We start from the raw sequence: 22,932 nt of genomic DNA on the forward strand, positions 1-22,932 counted from the left end.
TGCCAGTTAAACTACAATTGATAGATCGTCCCTCACAAATGTATTTTTACGTTTAGGAAAATATATGCACAGTTATGTTTTTACATGGTAATCAAGGATTTAAAAATTTTAAACCACCGTGGAATTTCTACGAGTTCTGCTAGTTATTATTTTGTTAATGAATCACCTCTTATCAAGACTCAAAGGCCACTTGAGGATAAAGGTTATTGCGTTTGACAGGTAGACAGTGAAACATGAAAGGAATTAGTTACAATGGCTGTGACTGGTTAGAAATTTATTATTCAAGAGGACAGTTTGATAAGAATTTGTTTACATCTGACTTGAAATAAGCTATGTTATAGTCAGCCAGAAAATAGCCTCGTTGTAATATATTTTTTATAAATTTGTGTAGTTTTCTATTCTCTTTAATTTATCTGTTTTTAAAATCATTAAAAACATTTGGTCGGAATCGGAAAAAATTGGCCCTGTTTTTTGATGCCAAATTGATTCTTTTAATTGTCTTTCTTTATTTGATTTTGTTGAAATAATGTTTAAATAGTAAATATTTATTGATTTTAAACTGCCAGTTAAACTACAATTGATAGATCGTCCCTCACAAATGTATTTTTACGTTTAGGAAAATATATGCACAGTTATGTTTTTACATGGTAATCAAGGATTTAAAAATTTTAAACCACCGTGGAATTTCTACGAGTTCTGCTAGTTATTATTTTGTTAATGAATCACCTCTTATCAAGACTCAAAGGCCACTTGAGGATAAAGGTTATTGCGTTTGACAGGTAGACAGTGAAACATGAAAGGAATTAGTTACAATGGCTGTGACTGGTTAGAAATTTATTATTCAAGAGGACAGTTTGATAAGAATTTGTTTACATCTGACTTGAAATAAGCTATGTTATAGTCAGCCAGAAAATAGCCTCGTTGTAATATATTTTTTATAAATTTGTGTAGTTTTCTATTCTCTTTAATTTATCTGTTTTTAAAATCATTAAAAACATTTGGTCGGAATCGGAAAAAATTGGCCCTGTTTTTTGATGCCAAATTGATTCTTTTAATTGTCTTTCTTTATTTGATTTTGTTGAAATAATGTTTAAATAGTAAATATTTATTGATTTTAAACTGCCAGTTAAACTACAATCGATAGATCATCCCTCACAAATGTATTTTTACGTTTAGGAAAATATATGCACAGTTATGTTTTTACATGGTAATCAAGGATTTAAAAATTTTAAACCACCGTGGAATTTCTACGAGTTCTGCTAGTTATTATTTTGTTAATGAATCACCTCTTATCAAGATTCAAAGGCCACTTGAGGATAAAGGTTATTGCGTTTGACAGGTAGACAGTGAAACATGAAAGGAATTAGTTACAATGGCTGTGACTGGTTAGAAATTTATTATTCAAGAGGACAGTTCGATAAGAATTTGTTTGCATCTGACTTGAACGCAGCTATGTTATAGTCAGCCAGAAAGTAGCCTCGTTGTAATATATTTTTTATAAATTTGTGTAGTTTTCTATTCTCTTTAATTTATCTGATTTTTCTGTATTTTGTATTTTAAAAAAAAAATTTTTTTTTTTTTTTTGCTTAAATGTATTTACTGTATATTTCTTTCATCCATATTCATGCCATCATTAGTGCAGGAAGTGATAATTACTGCTTGTTGGAAGATTCAAACCCAATCATAAAGTTACCTTTAACCCTGCAGATTAGTATACAACCTCCAGGCCATCAAACATTATCATGGGAAAGCAAAGAGAAAAAAGTTCAGTATATAATGCAAGGCAAGCAGATAAATACCAAAAGATAGTTCGATAGTGTTCAACAGCAGACGCCAGAACATTACATTATGCTAAAGTTGGCAGCTTATTATAATTCTCTTAAAGAGGCCCAATCCTGGTTGAAAGGGCTTGTAATAATATTTTCATAAGTAAATATTAATTTACTACATTTAAACACACTAGTGTTACATGCTTTTGTATGTTTTTAATACTTATTTTTACTAGAGTCAACATTTACTAAGGCCCAAAGGTCATTCGAGGATAAAGACGACATCATGATGATCGGTAATGGTGATCAAAACGGTGCAGAATTTGATTATTTAAGAGGAAGGCTCAACAAGAATTTGTTTCCATTGGGCTTGAAAACTATTAGGCTGAATTCAGCTGGGAAGTAGCCCTGTGATATTTTGTAGTCAGCCGGGAATCAGCCCTGTGGTATTGTGTTCTGCAAATGGACAGTTCTAAGAAAATAACTTTGCTCGGGGAAGTTCCATTTAATTTTAGGTACAGAGAGAAAGGGCAATTATTGACAGTGGTTGTAGCGGGATGAGTTTTTTGTGGTAAATGTTTACAGGGGGGAACCATAGATTGGAGCTCAGGTGAGCAGCTGCCATAAAATAGCAACGGAGCAGAGAAAGACTAGTAATGCCTGTTATGTGAGAAAAAGGCTTTAAAAGAAGAGAAGAGGATATCATCCAATATACTTTGAAGTAAAGACACAGTGAGAAGCAAATACCTAGTCAAAGATAGGTTCGTCAATTTACTGCATTTTGAAATCCGTACACAACTTTCAAGATCAGGTTTCATTTACATACCCGCCCGCTTCAAATCACACACTTTCGTGAGCGTCCGTCTACATATGATCTTTCTGTAACAGTTCAAACTGTGCATGGATCTCACACCTGACATTTTTGGTAGCCATCTTGATTTGCTGTTGTCTAGAAAATCCAATCTCTTTCTCTGGGCAGCTGTTGGGAAGCAGGCCAAACCATTCTTGACTCTTCTCTTCACGCACGACAAGAGGACGCCCAAGGTACTGGTTCATCGTTTCGGCCATGGCACATGCCTTGTTCTTGGCATTGTCAATAGCCAAGAGACTAGCCTTGAGTCTGACAAACAGGAAAAAAAAAAAAAGTAAAAAGATAAAATTATGTTGGCATTACAATAAAAAAAACAAAACAAAATTACATCAACGCTAGCAGACCGCCCGACATTGCTTGGTCATAAAATATGCTTAAATATGATAATTTAATTCATGCAAATTTTGTATTTTTTTTTTTTTTTTTTTTTTTACACAGGCATCACCACATTATCAAGGCCAAGAGGCCACTCAAGGATAAGGGTTAAAGAATGTACAGTAGAAATTCGAAAATATAGTAATCATTAGTAATGAAAATTCGGTAAATTTGTTAACTTATATGGAACGGCTTATCAAGAACTTGTTTACGTTAGACTTGAAGACAATCATATTGTAGTCAGCTGGAAAGCAGGAAAACGGAAGACAATTCCGCAGGTGTGCAGTTCTAAGAAAGAAGCTTTGTTCATGGAATCTACGTTTAGGTTTAGGCACAGATAAAGAGTGGGGGGAATTATTGATAGTGTTTTCAGCTAGACGAGTATTTCTTGTGAAAGTTTGGCGAGGGGGGACCATAGATTGAAGCTCAGTCAAACACTTTCCATGAAAATAACGATACATCAGAGATAAGCTCGCAACATCTCTTCTGTAAGATAGAGGTTGCAGGGAAGAGAAAAGGACATCTCCTACGAGGCTACGGAGTCTATTTTGAACTCTATCAAGGCAGGACAAGTTCTTTCTAGCTGCTCCTGCCCAGATGGACTCTTATTATTGTATTGTACCAAATATATAGTAATGATTTCAAAAGTAAAAAAAATAAATAAATATGACTTTGGTGCCATCAGCTAGAATTGAAACCAAAACACATAGCTCTCCAGCATTATTCATTACCATTTGAGCAGTGCATATTAAAACTTTAAAAATGAATGTAGTTAAACATATAAATGTATATTTGTGCATGCGAATAAGATATGCTTAGTCGACTTATACTTACCAAGTATGGAATTTTAAAATTTTAATCCCATAGCAACTATTTTTACCAGCTAAAAAGAAAGTTGTATTTGTTCCACAGGTTTGAATCCTCTATATATATCAAGTATCAAATCCATAGACCAAAAATTGACAGAATATTTTAGTAAAGTCTGTTCTGCACACCCACAAACAAGGTGACTCTTATGAATATACTAGCATGCCACCTGACATTGCCCAATCGTAAAATATGTTTAAATATGATATTTTAATTCATGCAGATTTTGTATTTATTATTATAGAGTCAATCCTCTATTGATTATTATATTGTACCCAATATATAGTCGTGATTTTAAAAGTTATGAAATAAAAATATGAGTCAAGTCCATACGCATATAAAAACTTTTAAAAAAAATCACGTTATTAAAAGGTATAAACTCATAAGTAGAAGTAACACGTTAAGTCAACTTATGCCGGCCAAATTTCAATTTTAACTATTCTTACTGGCTAAAATACCAAATCAAATTTGTTCTACGGATCCAAATACCCTATATATCAAGTTTCAAGTTTGTACCTATTTACTATGCCTCCCCACGGGACAGAGTTAGACACCAGGGTCGTTTTTTTAACGTGGAGAAAAGGTACAAAAATAAAAATTGTCTCAGTCGTGAAGGATTTCTCCTCCACCGAAAGAGAACAAGAAATAGAAGTGCGTAGACCAAAACTTGACAGAGTAGTTTGTTAGAGACCGTTTCTGTGGAAATATATTTTCTTATAATATATACCAATCCTAATTTAAGAAGCTCAATGTAATTACAGAGCAATATAGTGAATAAATGACAAAAACACACTTTATTTCCTTTTGTCGGATTGATTGTTGCTATTTCTTCTGATGAGTTAAGGGCATAACAGATTCACTGATCGATATAATAATTAAGTGATTGATTTTGCACTATGAAACAGATACCATTAAGAATTGTAAATGTCAACTGAATTAAAGGAATAAATTTATTGGCAACATTTGGCACACTGGTATTTCAAACACTGAGTTTTTTTTTTTTGTTTTTACATGGTAGTCACCACTTTATTTTCTTTTGACAGATACACTCATGTCATTTAAGTTATGGATCCACATTTGAATATTTGATAAAAAAAAGTGCATCATATCTTTTTAAATATATAAACGGCTATAAGTGATGTTAAAAATCACACTCACTGCATAAAGCTATATACTTTTCGATATGCCAATGACTTTTTCGATCTGAAATAGTACATTTTTCAAATATTGAACAATTATTTTATTTTCTTTAATATAATCATCCTGATGCAGTCTTGAAATAAATAGGAAACGTTTATATTTTTCAGTGTGCCTATGGGTGCGTGTATATATATATATATATATATATATATATATATATATATATATATATATATAGCGGTCCTTTGATAAAAATTCAATAAGGCGTAATGGGAAAATAAGGTATTTTTAGTCTCTCTTCCAATTTTCGGATTTTAATCATGTCAATCACACTTCAATTCCTTTTAACGGATTGATCGTTGCTATTTCTTCTGATGAGTTAAGGGCATAATAGATTCACTGATTGATATAAAAAATTAAGTGATTGATTTTAAGCTACGAAACAGATATTGTCAAGAATTGTATAAGTCAACTGAATTAAAGGAATAAATTATAAGATGGTCAACATCATGAACTTTGGAATATGGTCTTTTGTCATTTATTTGCTATAGAAATAGATAGATAGATAGATAGATAGAAAAATCGTGTTTTTATAGTTTATTTTTTCATTTTTTTTTTTACTTATTTTAAGGCCAAACAAGGCTGTTGGATGTAAGCTTTGGAATCGTGTCTAACAAGGGTTGCAGGGAGTTGAGTATCAAGATGTTTGTTCACATTATATTTAAACTTCTGCAGGTTAGTACAGTCAGGAAAGCAGGAAACTGGGAAGGAATTCTCAAGTCCAATAGTCCAAATGAAGAAACTCTCAGGATAGAAGGCTTTCCAGAATCTAGGGACTTCCAGCAGTGAAGGGGTGGGATTTTGCTGTTTGTCAGGTTAATTCGGTGGCACAAGTGCTACAAGTTCATCAAAGCACATTCCAATAAAACACTTGTAAAACACGTACAGAGATGCAACATTGAGGCGATGAGACAGGGTTTGGAGCTTGACCGATAGTGCGGGACTTATTAGATTTGAGACTCTTTATTTTAGACCCTATCTAAAAAATGAGAGATTAGTAATAGATGCATGATACGTCCCGTGAAAGGGATGCATGTTGTTTTGAAGTAGTTAAGTGGGTCTTGCTATAGTTCAAGCAAGAATAGGCAAGTCGCCAAATTGAATGAGTCTTAGTGGTTGCAGTCAGTTTTCCTAGTGTGAGGCTTGCATACCTTTAAATGTCACTCCCTAGGTGGCTCCACCAGTCGGTACTTATAACTTAACCAGCCAATCACAATCTTGCCAGGAAGGAAGACCCGGATGTACTCATATTCATTACATCATCTTCCTTTGATCTAAATTTCCCATGAAATTTAGATTTAATATCTTCTCTTTTAAGGATCTGGACATAATTTATTTACTTTTTATCTGCGTCTTTTCTTATTCAATCCTTCTTGCCATGGCAACATTTGGCACACTGGTATTTCAAACACTGAGTTTTTTTTTTTTTTTTTTTACATGGTAGTCACCACTTTATTTTCTTTTGACAGATACACTCATGTCATTTCAGTTATGGATCCACATTTGAATATTTAATAAAAAAAAGTGCATCATATTTTTTTAAATATATAAACGGCTATAAGTGATGTTAAAAATCACACTCACTGCATAAAGCTATACACTTTTCGATATGCCAATGACTTTTTCGATCTGAAATAGTACATTTTTCAAATATTGAACAATTATTTTATTTTCTTTAATATAATCATCCTGATGCAGTCTTGAAATAAATAGGAAACGTTTATATTTTTCAGTGTGCCTATGGGTGCGTGTATATATATATATATATATATATATATATATATATAGCGGTCCTTTGATAAAAATCCAATAAGGCGTAATGGGAAAATAAAAAGGTATTTTTAGTCTCTCTTCCAATTTTCGGATTTTAATCATGTCAATCACACTTCAATTCCTTTTGACGGATTGATTTTTGCTATTTCTTCCAATGAGTTAAGGGCATAATAGATTCACTGATTGATATAATAATTAAGTGATTGATTTTGCACTTCGAAACAGACACTGTCAAGAATTGTATAAGTCAACTGAATTAAAGGAATAAATTATAAGATGGTCAACATCATGAACTTTGGAATATAGTCTTTTGTCATTTATTCGCTATATAGATAGATAGATAGATAGATAGATAAATCAGGTTTGTATAGTTGTTTTTTTTTTATTAAAAATTTTTTTTTTATTTTAATCCCAAACAAGGCTGTTGGATGTAAGCTTTGGGATCATGTCTAATAAGGGTTGTAAGGAGTTGAGCAGCAAGATGTTTGTTCACATTATATTTAAACTTCTGCAGGTTAGTACAGTCAGGAAAGCAGGAGACGGGGAAGGAATTCTGAAGTCCAACAGTCCAAAGGAAGAAACTCTCTCCATGAAATTTAGCTTTAATATCTTCTTTTTTAAGGATCTGGACATAATTTATTTACTTTTTATCTGCATCTTTTCTTACTCAATCCTTCTTGCCATGGCAACATTTGGCACACTTGTATTTCAAGCACTGAGTTTTTTTTTTTACATGGTAGTCACTACTTATCAAGGCCCGGAAGCCACTTGGGGATAAGGGTTATTGCGTGTACAGTAATCAATAGGATAATATCGTAGTAATCGTTAGTAATGGAGATTTGATAAAGTGTCTTACTTAAGGGAGGCGGTTTATCAGGAATTTGTTTATGTTGGACTTGAAGACATCCAAGTTATAGTCAGGTGGGAAACAGGCAAATAGAGTTCCACAGACGTGCACTTTTAAAAAAGAAGTTTTGTTCATGGAATCTACGTTTTGATTTAGGCACAGATAAAGTGTAGGGAAAATTATTGACAGTGGTTTCAGCCTGACGGGTGTTTTTCATGAAATATTGGTGAGGGGGGACCAGAGTTCGGAGATACCTCCATCGGAGAATGTTGGCTTATTGAGACAGAAATTTCAATGAGTCATTTAGGATTTCCATTGGAATTTCTTTCTGTAGTATGCCTGAGTCTCAATAACTTTTATATGGAAATTTTTTCCCTTTTGTGTCATAGATAGTCTGTCTTATTCTTTTGTTACCCTTTCTTTTTCTCAAAACATCCTTTTAGCCCAATTGTTTTGCCCAATCAGATGATGTTAATTTAGAATATAGCATAATCACGTTAACACACCGGTTCTCGTTAAATCACTGAAGTTAAGCAACATTAAGCTTACTCAGTTCTAGATGTGGCCCTGTCGGTGGGACATTAGAATACGCCGACTGCCCCCCTGCAGAGGGTAAAAGTCCCTCAATGGGGATCCTCGATATGACCTTAAACTATATCCAGTGGTGAGGCCCCAACTTGCGAGCTTTGGGGAGTGTGGAGCCACCCTTTAATTACCATTGCTCCCAGATCCACTCTGACCCGGAGTGGTAGTACCTGTTAGGGTCCCAACTATGGGTTAAATAGAAACCGACTTGAAAACAACAAAAATATTCTATTAAAAAAATTTTCGTCAAAATCACTGGATTCTGCATTAAATAACCTGAAAAGGGTTGATATGCCGTAAAACAAAAACAACCAACCAACCAGTTCTAGATGGCTGACCAATTTGGGAATTCCAGTCGCTGTACGTAGGCAGACACTGACACCTCCCTGCAAAATTTGCAAAAACCTAACGTCATCATTTCCCCTAACAGGGATATACATGCGACTAGGGACCACTTGTAAATTTCATACTCCCGTGGAACTTCCTCCTTTAGAGGAAGCCAAATAAACCCGCATAGGGTTAGTGCCGTTTCCAATTTAGAATACAAGGGAGACAATTCACTGACAACAGATGAAGAGAGATTATTTATTTTAGACAAAGATTAGAACCTTTTTTTTTTAAATTGTGTTTTGTTTAGAGACAATTTAAAAATGATACTCCTCAATATTGGAAAACTAACCTTTCCACATTCATCTTGTACAAAGTAAGTGTCTATTGATTGGTCAAAGAATTATCTTGTCCAATCAGATAAAGTTATTTTCGAATACAAGGGAGATAATCCATTGATACGAAGAGATTATTTATTTCATTTTATTTTATTTATTTTAGAAAAAGAGAAGTAGCCTATTTTTTTTTTTTTAGTAGTTTTGTGGCCCCCAAAATCAACAGATATGACAATTCCTGTAATAAACTGTTTCCTATTAATTGCAGTGTAATGTTATTTCTGTGCAGTTTTAGGAGGTTCACCCTACCAGGCTTTGCCTTCTCTCTTTGAGAAGAGTATTAGTTTATTTCTAATGAACTGAGGGCCCTGCTGAAAATGTTGACTTGACTGCACAGGCATCTTTTGCAGAGTTAGACTGCTCCCCCTTTGGAGGCTGATTATTCGATTTCACTTTCTGACCCTGGTGTCATGTTCCTTGCGGTGAGAGAGAAATAAATATCGTCTTGAGACATTGTTTTGGAAAATGCTACTCATCAACACAGAAAGGCAAAAAAAAAAAAAATAAATAAATAAGAAAATGAATAAACAAAAAAATTTAAACATGTTTGTTTACCTGAGTTTTTCTATGTTTTGTGAACTGTGGTAGAACTGAACAGGTCCAACATCGACAGCATTCGAATCGAGTTTTTCAATCAAAAGATTTCTCAGATTATCACAGGATTTGGAATTTAAAAAACTCAGTTTTATGTCAGCCACTAAAACATTCAGTTTGTCTTCTTTGGAAAAGGTTGTGTAAACTTCTAGTTTGGTTTCCTTGAAAAAAAAAAAAATAGGTTGAAATGTTTTAATGCATATCAAGTAATAATATTAATGACATTTATATAGTTTAGGTTGATTTGAAAAAAACAAACAGGTCAAAATATATATATATATATATATGTTATGTATTTGTTTGCGATACTTCCTGAATGAATTCAATTATTTATACATAAGTGCACTTTTACCTAAATGCAAATAATTTTCCCTTTTACCAATTTGGTACCCCCCAAATGGGGAACGGCATATATATTTTTTAAAAAGTAATTATCTGCTGACACGTGTTTCATCGTCTACGATTTATCAGAGAATATTATATATATAACAGAATATATATTATATATATAACAGAATATATATTATATATATAACAGAATATATATTATATATATAACAGAATAATCACGTTAACTGACTGGTTCTCATCAGATTATCGAAGTTAAGCAATGTTGAACCTGGCTAGTACCAGATAGATGACGATTTGGGTATAGCAAGCGCTGTATGTGCTCTCCACTTATCTCAGCATTGTTTCCAGTCGTCCTGAACCTCTACTTGCCACTGGTATTCAACAATGCTGACTCAGGAGAGGTGTTGTTGGAAATTGCACAACTCTTGCCACAATAATTCCATATGTAGACACCTTTACAGTGGGTATCCATAGTCTGTCAAGACTGAAGGAAGCTACCATGTATTTATCTTCTTCTTCAAGTGCCCGCTGGTCCTGGATATGACCTTAAACTATATCCGATGGTGAGGCCCCAGCTTGCAGGCTTTAGAGAGTGTGGAGCCACCCCTTAATTGCCATTGCTCCCAGGTCCACTCTGACCCGGAGTGGTAGTACCTGTTAGGGTCCCAACTATGGGTTAAATAGAAACAGACTTGAAAAAAACAAATATATTCTATTCAAAAAATTTCTTCAAAATCTTTGGATTCGGCATAAATAACCTGAAAAGGGTTGATATGCCGTAAAACAAAAACAACCAACCAACCAACCAAGCCAAAAAAACCCCAAACCAAACACCATAAATAAATATTTGAAGATAAAAATGCTGATCTTGTCTTGCAGACATCAATGATCATGGTTCTCTATTCTTCCCTGTTCTTGGTCTTATTCATGAACTCATTGTTGGTACCTTCTTTATTCGTTGCAAATTCGTTTAAATTGTCTGTGCGTTGTCTTCCTCTGCTTTTGTTTCCACATATTTTGCCACTCCATAGCAGTTTCTCTACTCCGTCAGCCCTGATTATTTGGCTGAAAAATTTGAGTTGTCTTTCTCTGATGGTATTGAGAAGGAATCTCTTGTATCCAGCCATGTCCATCACTTCTTCATTTCTTTTTCTTTTTGTCCGTTAGGCTTTCATGATTCTCCGCATAAACCACATCTCCATTGCTTTTAGTTGTTGTTCTGTGTCTTTGGTTAGAGTCCAGCATTCACATCCATAGGCTCCTATAACATGTATCTTTGTCTTGAGGCTTATTTTACTGTTAGTAAAAATGCATTTCATGCTGTTAAAAGTTGTCTTTAATTTTCTTCTTGATTTCTGTGTCACATGCAATGCCGGCAAAAAGAATGTCCGCACTTGTAATTCTTTCAAAAACTACAAATATATGCTAAATTTAATGTAACTGTTTAAAAAACCTATACCTCATTTGATTCGCCTTTTATTCTTCTATAATTTTACCCATTCATATTTGACTTTTAATTGAAGTATTCTAGTGTTCACATCAATTTTAAAAAATAACTTCAACTTGAGAAGACAAAAAGAAAGTCCACAACAACAAATTCGCTTCAAACCAGCTTAAATTATCGCCACTAAATCAGTTTAAAATATCCACCAACAGGCAAAAAAGCATCTCTAATCATAATTGTTGTTACAAGTTATACAATGTAACATTTAGTCCATATGCCATGACCGTCTCATAGTGATCGTGAGGAGCTCATTAATCTCCACATTTCTGGTTTATACAATTGAGAAATCAGCCACAGATTGAAATGTGATGAGAAAACGGTACGAAAGACTGTGCAAAAGCACCAAAACATCGGCAGTGTTCATGATGCCCCTAAATCTGGTCGTACTAGAGTTACTTCTAACAGGGAAGACAATGCTATCAAGATCTGCAGCCTAAGAAACAGATTTGAAACGGCCCCCCAAATGCAACAACAGTTAAAAAGTGCTCTCTTTCTACTGTCCAGAACAGATTAAAGAAATTTAATTTGCGAGGATATATTGCAAGATGCAAACCAATGATTTCTGTAAAGAACAGAAAGCGCTGTTTGAACTTCGTCAGATGCAATGAAGATAATGACTCTTCATATTGGTCCAAAGTGCTTTTTAGCAATGAAAGCAAGTTCAATAGGCTAGGCAGTGATGGTAGGTAGTACGTCCCTCAGAGGAAAGACAAAAAATTTAATCCTAGGTGCTCAGTTTCAACGCTGCAAGGAGGTTCAATTTTGGTGTGGGGCATTATTAGTACCAATGGTCCAGGGCCTATAGTTCGCTTGCAAGGTAAAATTAATTTCACCAAGTACATTTATATGTTGACTGAGCATTTTGTATCCTACTTTGGTCGGAATTTAGATGATAATCCCATGTTCATGCAGGATAATGCTCCCATTCACACAGCTGGCAATGTCAAGAGGTTCCTGGAAGAGCATGATATTCCGTGTTTGGATTGGCCTGCACAATCTCCAGACCTCAATCCTATCGAAAACATATGACATTACATCAAGCAATAGCTACGCAATGATAAAATTTCAAATTTGGAAGAACTTTGGGAAAAAATTAAAGAAAAGTAGGATGCCTTTTCCCCGGAGTATTGCTGCAGTCTAATTCAAGGAATTCCACAAAGAATGCAGGTTGTCAAATTACAGAAGTGCTATACTACTAAATATTAACTTGTTCATCATGTCCCTGTTGTATTTGTGTCGCATTAATGTCCTAAAGTTACATTTAAATAATTTTTCATTGTGTGGACTTTCTTTTTGTCTCCTCAATTTGAAGTTATTTTCTTAAATTGACGTGAACACTAGAATATTTCAATTAAAAGTCAAATATGAACAGGTAAAATTATAGAAGAATAAAAGGCCAATCAAATGAGGTGTAGTTTGTTTAAACAGTTACATTAAATTTAGCTTAAATTTGCAGTTTTTGAAAAAATTACAAGTGCGGACTTTCTTTTTGCCACCTGTATATATATATATATATATATATATATATATATATATATATATATATATATATATATATATATCAAGTAATACTAATAATAACATTTATATAGTTTTGGTTGATTTGAATAAGAATGAATTTGCAAAGCAAAGATGAAGCTGAATATTTAATATTCATTTATTATTTATCTTGACTGTCATATAAAAGGAAATTTGTGTGTGTACGAGTTTGTCCCTATAAACTTAAACAGCTGGGTCGATTTTTATGAAATTACACACAAAGAAATATTATGTGCCTGGCAGTATTCTTCAATAGGTTTCGTATTGGAATGTCTTCGATAAGTATCAATAATTGGAAAAATCCGCTGAAAGAAAGAACAAGCGATTTTGACTAAAGTTAACACCTTACACAGACTAACATCACAGGTGCATTTGAGAAGTTTTATGATCACATAAGCCAAAAGACAATGAAGCTTCAGGGAGCTGTGTGAAGCTTCCACCTGATGCACTCTGAAGGGTCCCCAACGAGAGCAGGCAATCGATCAATTTGATTGAAAATGGGCGATTTCACCAATTTTGATAAAAATATGGGAATGGAAAACATTCGTTGATCATCATTCAATCCTAGGCAACCTCGGGTCTCCCTGCTAGTTTTTAATAAAGTTGAATGCTATGTCATTGTTTCAGTCTCTTTAATAATAGTATTGGTAAAATAAACGAAATAGTGAATAATAATAGGATTGAATCAGGGCAACTAAATTTGGAGAGAAAATGTAACTGTAGAATACCTAACGAATGTCCATTAAAAGGCAATTGTTTAATTTCGAAAATTGTATACAAATGTGAAATTAAGGTGGATAATAGTAAAAAGATGTACCTAGGGGGAGATGGAATTTTTTTAAAGGACAGATACAGAAACCATGCTGCATCATTTAAAATTGGACTTTGAGAATGAAAATGAGAATGAACGAAATAGGGATGTGAATAATAGAAATAAGAATAGAACAAAAATATTAAAAATAAGAACGCAACTGCATTAGGTGATTGGGTTAGGGTTAGAGTTAGGATGCATTAGGTGATTGGGTTAGGAAACTACATAACAATAAAAAAGAATTTGAATTAAAATGGTCAATAGCAGATAAGGGTAGAAATTATAAACCGAGTAAATCAAAAAGGTGTAATCTGTGTTAACTTGAAGCATACTACATAGTGAATTCTAAAGACGAAATTTTAAACAAAATGTTAGATGCTACACAAAGCTGTCTTCATAGAAATAAATTCCTCTTATCACGCCTAAAACCTGATTGGAATAAACTTAGGAAAATTTACAGAAGATGTTGAGAGTGAAATTCCCCCATTATCCAACAATCATGTGGTTTTTTGCACAGCAACCAAGAAAGTTAACATGCTTTCCTTACAGTTTACCTCAAACTCTACATTGGACCTAGCAAACCACTCCCTCCCTGATTTTCCTTTGTGGACAGAAACCACACTAGATGATCTTAAAATCACCCCTTCTCAAGTACATGATATCAAAAAACCTAGACACCTCAGAAGCATGTGGACTTTATCTCATCCCGGTTGTACTATTAAAACAATGCTCTGCTGAGGTTGCTCCAGTTCTCTCCAAACTCAATAAGTGCCAGAACTATCATGCTTTCCTGACTGCTGGAAAACTGTTTCTGTGGTACCAGTTTACAAGAATTCTGGTGAAAAAAACTAACCCATTAAATTATCGCCTCATTAGCCTCCTCCTTCTTTTCATCAAAATATTTGTATCCTATTTTTCCAATACATATTCAGAAATCAATAAAAATTTGATAAAGTAATATATTTTTGGAATACTACATTGTATTCTATTAAAAACAACAATAAAATAGTAGCATTTTTTTAAAATAGGAAGTCTAGGTTGGTAGCCGGTACAGTGAGATTTAGGGTCGCCCATACTTCTGAATTGCCGTTTTTAATAATAAATATGAAATCTGCATGAATTAAAATAGTATATTTCAGCATATTTTATGATTGGGCAATGCTAGGAAGGGATATTATGTAAATAAGGGACTTTTACAGTATACACCGGCGAGGCTTCCGTTTGGTAGAAAGTTGAACTCAAAATCCATGAGGAATCTTGATGATAATCATAATATCAATAATGATCTTGATGATAATCATAATATCAATAATGATATATAATCATAATATCAATAATGATCTTGATGATAATCATAATATCAATAATGATATATAATCATAATATCAATAATGATATATAATCATAATATCAATAATGATATATAATCATAATATCAATAATGATCATTATGATAATCATAATATCAATAAACAAACAAAAAATGCTACCATAGTCATGGATTAACGGCTTCAACAGTAGAATTGTGGGTGCTTATTCAAATTGGCACTTATTTAAAAGTAAATAAAATATTGAAAGGTCTGTATAATGTACATACTCGTTAATGTTGAAAATTTAATTCCGACCATAGTTGGGCTGGATGGTCTGAGAAGGGGCCATTTTAAAGGTTGCGAAATGATTGCTATTTCACAACCCCAACTCGGGAGTCAGTTAACTGCTAGTTGAAAAAATATGACGCATTGACTCTTTCCGAAAGGAACCAACAACCCTTGCATTCTGCAGAGGCCCCCATCCGCACCATACCTCACACCATGCGCAGACTTGCAAACAGGGAACACCGCAGAACATGAACGACGTTGGCATCCCTCAGAACTCTCGAACGAAGTGGCGTGCACCAAATGATGAACCACCTCTGGCCCAAGGCATGTTCAATATATAACCAAGAGCCAACCTCTCAATAACAACATAAAATGGCAGAGTCAAAGACATCTCAGGGTAGAATCGACCTTCTTGGACCTCCACCCACTTCCCTTATTTTTTCTACATTAAAGAATGAAGATGTCATATTCCAAAAATCATATAATTTAATCAAGTAGTTTTTTTTATTCAAGAAAATCAAATTTTACAACTAAGCGAATTGTAGTGTTTTTGTTAAGTATTGGGAAATCCAATGAAATAAATAAGGGGACAACTAAAATCGAAGTGTAGAGGTTAAAAATCAGCCTTTTGTTCAATATAGTAAAATCGCTAAAAATTGTAAATTTTTAGTTTTTTTTTTAGTTTTAAAAACAAATTTAGGTAGTTTATGAAAAACGATTTATGTAATTTTTGGAATATGGCATCTTTTTCTGTATTTTTTTTTTAAAACTTTTAATTATTGCCATAAGTGCCAATTTGAATGATCACCCAATTGTGTGACAAAATTCTTTTGTTATCGTAGCGAAATATGAAAATTGAATTTCAAGTGAAACCTATGGTATCTACTGAATTGTCATGTCGCAGTAATGAAACTATCCAAAAATTATGAAAAACGATAAGATAGAAATTATTAATGAAAATAGTTTACAAAAAACATTTCTAGTGCATAACATAAATTAATGCCACTTGTACAGTTTAATCAAGACATTAAAAAATGAAAATATCAAAAAAGGTTATATTGTACGTATCCGATGTGGACTGAAGATCTCCGAAAAAAAATTTCATTTAATTTGATCGAGTATTTTTATTTTACAGTGGAAAAACACGTTTTTATGACAGTGCGTTGAAGTCAGCCATCTTGGAATTTTTTGAACCCGCCACAGGGAGATAACTCAATTTAAAGCGCCGACACTCCCTCCCCATCTTTAATACTAGCTTCTCTTCCTAAACATCGAACCTTTTGCTTGGTATCATAACAAATTGTTTATTCGCCGTAAAAAAAACAAAAAAACAAAAACAAACAAAAACAAAAAACAAACAAACAGAAAAAACAAAAAAGAAAACTACTTGATGAAAATAAGTGAAATTTTTTTCCGGAAAACTTCATTCCATAACGGATACATACAATATAACCTTTTTTTTTTTTTTTTTTTTCCCGACATTTTCATTTTGTAATGTCTTGATCAAGTACCAAATAATAGCATCATGTCAGGGGAAGTAACTCGGTCTGTCTTGTTAATGGTGGATAAACACAATCATCTATTTGTACAAAGTACATGTTTTATGTAATAATGCAGTGATATTTTACTAATCGTGACATTACAATTAGGTAGATAACATTGCTTACTATTGAATATGATTAAAAAAAAAAAAAACAGCAAGCAGTTTTTTCTTTTTTTTTTTTTAACGAAAATTAATTTTTTGTTTCGGCTGTCGGATTTCGCTACAATAATGAAGAGGAAGCGTTTTTACCTTGTTGAATTCATAATTTTTCACGACCTGTTCTATGTAAGAAACGCGTCTTGTAACACTGTTTTTAACATCGTCGAGGTTTTCCTTGCTGGATCGAATGCAAACCTGGAAACTGGAACAGTCCGGCGACGAAGAAACCTCACCAAGACCGACAACGGAGATTTGACGAATGCATTTCGAAAAAATTTGATTTTTTTCATCTTCTGATTGTTCCATCTTTTTAAAGATTTAAAATGAAGAATGAGTTGAATCTTTTTTCATAATAATAACTCTATTAAAAATGAACGAACGCGGTTATTTTCCTTATTAAGTGAATAAATAAATAAAAAAAGCGCGAATATTTATCTATCGTTGTTGCTTGACAACGGCGCAGCGGCGCACTTTTGAAATTCAAGGGAAATAACTCTCGACATTATTTTCAAATAAAAGTAACAAGGGAAGTAACTCTCTTATTTATTTATTTTTTTAAAAAATAAAGTGTAAAGGGAATTAACTCTGTTGATTATTTTGTTTTCAAACATCACAGCAGGAGAAGTAATTCCTTCGAGTTTTTTTTTTAAAACTGATATTTAAAATTTTGTTTTAAATCTATATTCTCGCATAATTTAAATACGATAATCATTTATAAATAAATAAGTTGTAACAACTTAAACACCTTATTTTTCACTTAATAAAAATTTAAAAAGTATTATTGAGGTTGAGGGGCGAGGGCTGTCATCTAAACCACCTGCACCCTCCTCCACCACCCAAAGCAAAGAAAACTGAGATTCTATTTTTATTATGTAACTAGATTTTGTGCCGGTTAAAACCAGGCAAAACTTATAGCCAGTTGACTTAAAATGGAAGTCGTTTAATTTTAAATCTTTCTTATCTATTTCTCAAGTTAGCTCAAATGGTAGGGAAAGTAGCTGGGACGCTAAATGTTTTGGTTTCGAATGGCATCAAGTCATTTTTTTAAAAATTCGAAATTGATGTGTGAGTAGGGTAAATTGTGCTCACTTTCACATTGAATACTAATCCCTATTAATTCCTAATATTTTTTTTTTTTACATGGAGGTCACCACTTATCAAGGTCCGGAAGCAACTCGGGGATAAGGGCTATTGCGTACTGTAATCAATGAGATAGTGTCAAATAAAGAAGGAACAGGCGATTTTGACCAAAGTTAAAACCTTATACAGTTTAACATGATAACTATATTTTAGAGGTTTTATTACCGCACAAGCAGAAATATAAAACCAACAGTGATTTCTTTGATTTGAGAGGGGTGTGTTTAAACGTAATGTTTCTGTTTAAAGCATAATTAAACCATGCTATTTGACTTATTTTATTTTAAACTTAAATTCAAGTCATTATCACTGCATTACTTGTTCTGCAATCTTTCACGATAAACACTCGTCTAGCTGAAACCACTGTAAATAATTTCCCCCACTCTTTATCTGTGCCTAAATCAAAACGTAGATTCCATGAACAAAGCTTCTTTCTTAGAAGTGCACGCCTGTGGAACTCTCTTCCGTTTGCCTGTTTCCCATCTGACTACAACTTGGATGTCTTCAAGTCCAACATAAACAAATTCCTGATAAACCACCCCCTTAAGTAAGACACTTTATCAAATCTGTATTACTAACGATTGCTACGATATTATCCCATTGATTACTATACGCACAATAACCCTTATCCCCGAGTGGCTTCCTGGTCTCGATAAGTTGTAACTTCCGTTTAAAAAAAAAGAGGATATCGCAGACATTCGCTTAGCTGAGTTGCTCAGAATGGTGCAGAATTAGAGTCAATGGCAACGCTCTGGTAAGAGCACCACAGCTGGTCAGTAATGACCATTACATCAAAGACAGAGTAATCCCCCCATCGAACAGATGCCATAAGAACTCTAAGAGAAATATAGAAGTAATCTAATATAGAAACGGCTATGTGTCTGTCTGTCTGTCTGTCTGTCTGTCTGTCTGTCTGTCTGTCGGTCTCTTTCTCTCTCCCTGTGTCCATATTTTCAGACTCTATTTTCTCCGAAACTAAAAATAGCAGAGCGGTGCTAGGGGCCTCAAATGATTGGATGTTTTACAGGCCATGCTTTTATGGATCTAAGTTTATTTCAATTTGTTATGTTTCTGTATAGGTGTTACAAGGAAAGGCTGTCCCCTTCCATGTAAATAAGAAAAATATTAGATAAGTGAAAATGAGATAAGGATAAGCCAAGACTTGAACCTTGTAAGCAAAATTCAGAAAAAGAATGTTAGAAATCGGAATATTAAAAAAGCCTATTGTTAAATTCTATTATAAAGTAGTTAGATATTGTTTATATTGTAAAAAAAAAAAGCATTGATTGTCATTCTTTTATGAAACTGAATATTAAAAATGCCAGCTTAAAAGAATGAACGATACAAATTAAAAATATATTGTAAAAAAAAAAGGTTAGGTTAAAAAATAGGTTAGTTGAGAATTCTTTGTTGTCAAAAGTGTGTTAGGAAAAACGTCCACGTGAGTTGGTCACGTTTTAGAAACACACTTCTGGCGTCATAGCAAAAAGGGGATTATCAATATAAGAGCTAGAGTTAGTCAGATTTCAGTAGTTGAGGCAGAACAGTTGAGTCTGCTCGTCAATCAGGGAGAGAGCTGAGAGTCCTTTGGAAGCGAAAGGAAGGACAGTAAACTATGGAGATCCCGAATTTGAATTTCTGACGTCATCAGCATTCGACTAGTCCAATGAATACAGAATCATCTTCGTATTTTTGTAAAACTGTTGTCGTGTCATCTTTCAACACCCAAAAGGTAATGTGTGAAACATCTTATTATGAACATTGTGTAAATCTCCCAAGAACATGTATCCCTATCACCCTCGCTAATATATGTTATAAGAAACATCCCAGAACTGTATAAATGTTTCCTCATCATATCTCTTTTGATATGGACTCAGCATCACCCTTTAATATGAAGCCTCCTATACAACATAGGGATATGAAAGTGGAACAAATTTAAAGAAAAGACTAATAAAACTCAGAGTCAAAATAAAGAAATATTTATTTAAACAAAACAAAACATACAAAATATTTACAAGAACGCCTCTATCCACTGTGCCATGAAGGTGATAGGAAAATTTAACTGAAACGTCGTGATTGAACAACTATGAAAATGAGGTAAACTGTCCACAAATAAATAAATAAATAAAAATACAGTAAACCCCGGGATACGGTGACCCCTGCCCTGATTGTGAGACACCGCCTATGGAACCACGAGACGGGATAATGGAACAGACTAGTAGTAATGATGGTGGTAATGAAGAAAACAGCAATGAGGAAGTGCTTCTTCGAAGGAGTACCCGCCAACGACGATTGCCCGCATGTCCTGTTTGTGATCATGAGATCAGGGGGGAGTGTGGAGAAATGCGTGACTTACCTGGATAGACCACGTGCGGGTCGGTCACCAAAAATAAATAAAAAGAAAGAAAAGAAATGGTCAAAACTCTTATTTATAGAGTAGTGATCACGTGAGTTAGAAGAATATGCAAATAGAGGTGAACGATTTTGCGATATAAAAAGCCTGTGTTGTTAAGAGGAGGGGCAGGCTGTTGGCAGAAGTCAGTGCTGTCAGACGTGCTTTAGAGTTTTGTTATTATATGCTGTGTTCGATTGTTGGGAGAGAGAAAAGAGAAGAGGAGGAACCAAGAAGACATTCTGCAGATACTTGACTTTGTGTTGGTTTTAATTTATAAATAAATAAGTTGTAACAACTTAAACACCTTATTTTTCACTTAATAAAAATTTAAAAAGTATTATTGAGGTTGAGGGGCGAGGGCTGTCATCTAAACCACCTGCACCCTCCTCCATCACTCAAAGCAAAGAAAACTGAGATTCTATTTTTATTATGTAACTAGATTTTGTGCCGGTTAAAACCAGGCAAAACTTATAGCCAGTTGACTTAAAATGGAAGTCGTTTAATTTTAAATCTTTCTTATCTATTTCTCAAGTTAGCTCAAATGGTAGGGAAAGTAGCTGGGACGCTAAATGTTTTGGTTTCGAATGGCATCAAGTCATTTTTTAAAAAATTCGAAATTGATGTGTGAGTAGGGTAAATTGTGCTCACTTTCACATTGAATACTAATCCCTATTAATTCCTAATATTTTTTTTTTTTTACATGGAGGTCACCACTTATCAAGGTCCGGAACAACTCGGGGATAAGGGCTATTACGTACTGTAATCAGTGAGATAGTGTCAAATAAAGAAGGAACAGGCGATTTTGACCAAAGTTAAAACCTTATACAGTTTAACATGATAACTATATTTTAGAGGTTTTATTACCGCACAAGCAGAAATATAAAACCAACAGTGGTTTCTTTGATTTGAGAGGGGTGTGTTTAAACGTAATGTTTCTGTTTAAAGCATAATTAAACCATGCTATTTGACTTATTTTATTTTAAACTTAAATTCAAGTCATTATCACTGCATTACTTGTTCTGCAATCTTTCACGATAAACACTCGTCTAGCTGAAACCACTGTAAATAATTTCCCCCACTCTTTATCTGTGCCTAAATCAAAACGTAGATTCCATGAACAAAGCTTCTTTCTTAGAAGTGCACGCCTGTGGAACTCTCTTCCGTTTGCCTGTTTCCCATCTGACTACAACTTGGATGTCTTCAAGTCCAACATAAACAAATTCCTGATAAACCACCCCCTTAAGTAAGACACTTTATCAAATCTGTATTACTAACGATTGCTACGATATTATCCCATTGATTACAATACGCACAATAACCCTTATCCCCGAGTGGCTTCCTGGTCTCGATAAGTTGTAACTTCCGTTTAAAAAAAAAAGAGGATATCGCAGACATTCGCTTAGCTGAGTTGCTCAGAATGGTGCAGAATTAGAGTCAATGGCAACGCTCTGGTAAGAGCACCACAGCTGGTCAGTAATGACCATTACATCAAAGACAGAGTAATCCCCCCATCGAACAGATGCCATAAGAACTCTAAGAGAAATATAGAAGTAATTTAATATAGAAACGGCTATGTGTCTGTCTGTCTGTCTGTCTGTCGGTCTCTTTCTCTCTCCCTGTGTCCATATTTTCAGACTCTATTTTCTCCGAAACTAAAAATAGCAGAGCGGTGCTAGGGGGCCTCAAATGATTGGATGTTTTACAGGCCATGCTTTTATGGATCTAAGTTTATTTCAATTTGTTATGTTTCTGTATAGGTGTTACAAGGAAAGGCTGTCCCCTTCCATGTAAATAAGAAAAATATTAGATAAGTGAAAATGAGATAAGGATAAGCCAAGACTCGAACCTTGTAAGCAAAATTCAGAAAAAGAATGTTAGAAATCGGAATATTAAAAAAGCCTATTGTTAAATTCTATTATAAAGTAGTTAGATATTGTTTATATTGTAAAAAAAAAGCATTGATTGTCATTCTTTTATGAAACTGAATATTAAAAATGCCAGCTTAAAAGAATGAACGATACAAATTAAAAATATATTGTAAAAAAAAAAAAGGTTAGGTTAAAAAATAGGTTAGTTGAGAATTCTTTGTTGTCAAAAGTGTGTTAGGAAAAACGTCCACGTGAGTTGGTCACGTTTTAGAAACACACTTCTGGCGTCATAGCAAAAAGGGGATTATCAATATAGGAGCTAGAGTTAGTCAGATTTCAGTAGTTGAGGCAGAACAGTTGAGTCTGCTCGTCAATCAGGGAGAGAGCTGAGAGTCCTTTGGAAGCGAAAGGAAGGACAGTAAAC

General features: G+C 33.8%; 1 protein-coding gene across 1 annotated transcript; it reads right to left on the reverse strand.

Annotated features, from left to right (window-relative positions):
- Nucleotides 1-2,513: 2,513 nt before the first annotated feature.
- Nucleotides 2,514-17,594, reverse strand: LOC145247953 (interleukin-1 receptor-associated kinase 1-binding protein 1 homolog). The gene is made up of 3 exons (XM_080109600.1): nt 17,199-17,594; nt 9,565-9,764; nt 2,514-2,889 (listed from the first exon to the last, which is right to left on the reverse strand). Exons 1-3 carry the CDS (start codon nt 17,412-17,414, stop codon nt 2,634-2,636), a joined length of 672 nt encoding a protein of 223 aa, XP_079965726.1. The 5' UTR covers nt 17,415-17,594; the 3' UTR covers nt 2,514-2,633.
- Nucleotides 17,595-22,932: the final 5,338 nt, after the last annotated feature.

The sequence above is a fragment of the Euprymna scolopes genome, chromosome 26, assembly GCF_053919585.1.
Source record: "Euprymna scolopes isolate OS-2025 chromosome 26, ASM5391958v1, whole genome shotgun sequence".
NCBI classification, from domain to species: domain Eukaryota; kingdom Metazoa; phylum Mollusca; class Cephalopoda; order Sepiida; family Sepiolidae; genus Euprymna; species Euprymna scolopes.

Bases quoted from the DNA above. Each gene is read 5' to 3' on its own strand.
- LOC145247953 (XM_080109600.1), bottom strand. From the start codon at position 17,414: ATGGAACAATCAGAAGATGAAAAAAATCAAATTTTTTCGAAATGCATT. The intron at 9,765-17,198 runs GTAAAAACGCTT...TTTTTTTTCAAG, and splicing joins AAAATTATGAATTCAACAAG to GAAACCAAACTAGAAGTTTA. The intron at 2,890-9,564 runs GTAAACAAACAT...CCTGTTTGTCAG, and splicing joins CAAAACATAGAAAAACTCAG to ACTCAAGGCTAGTCTCTTGG.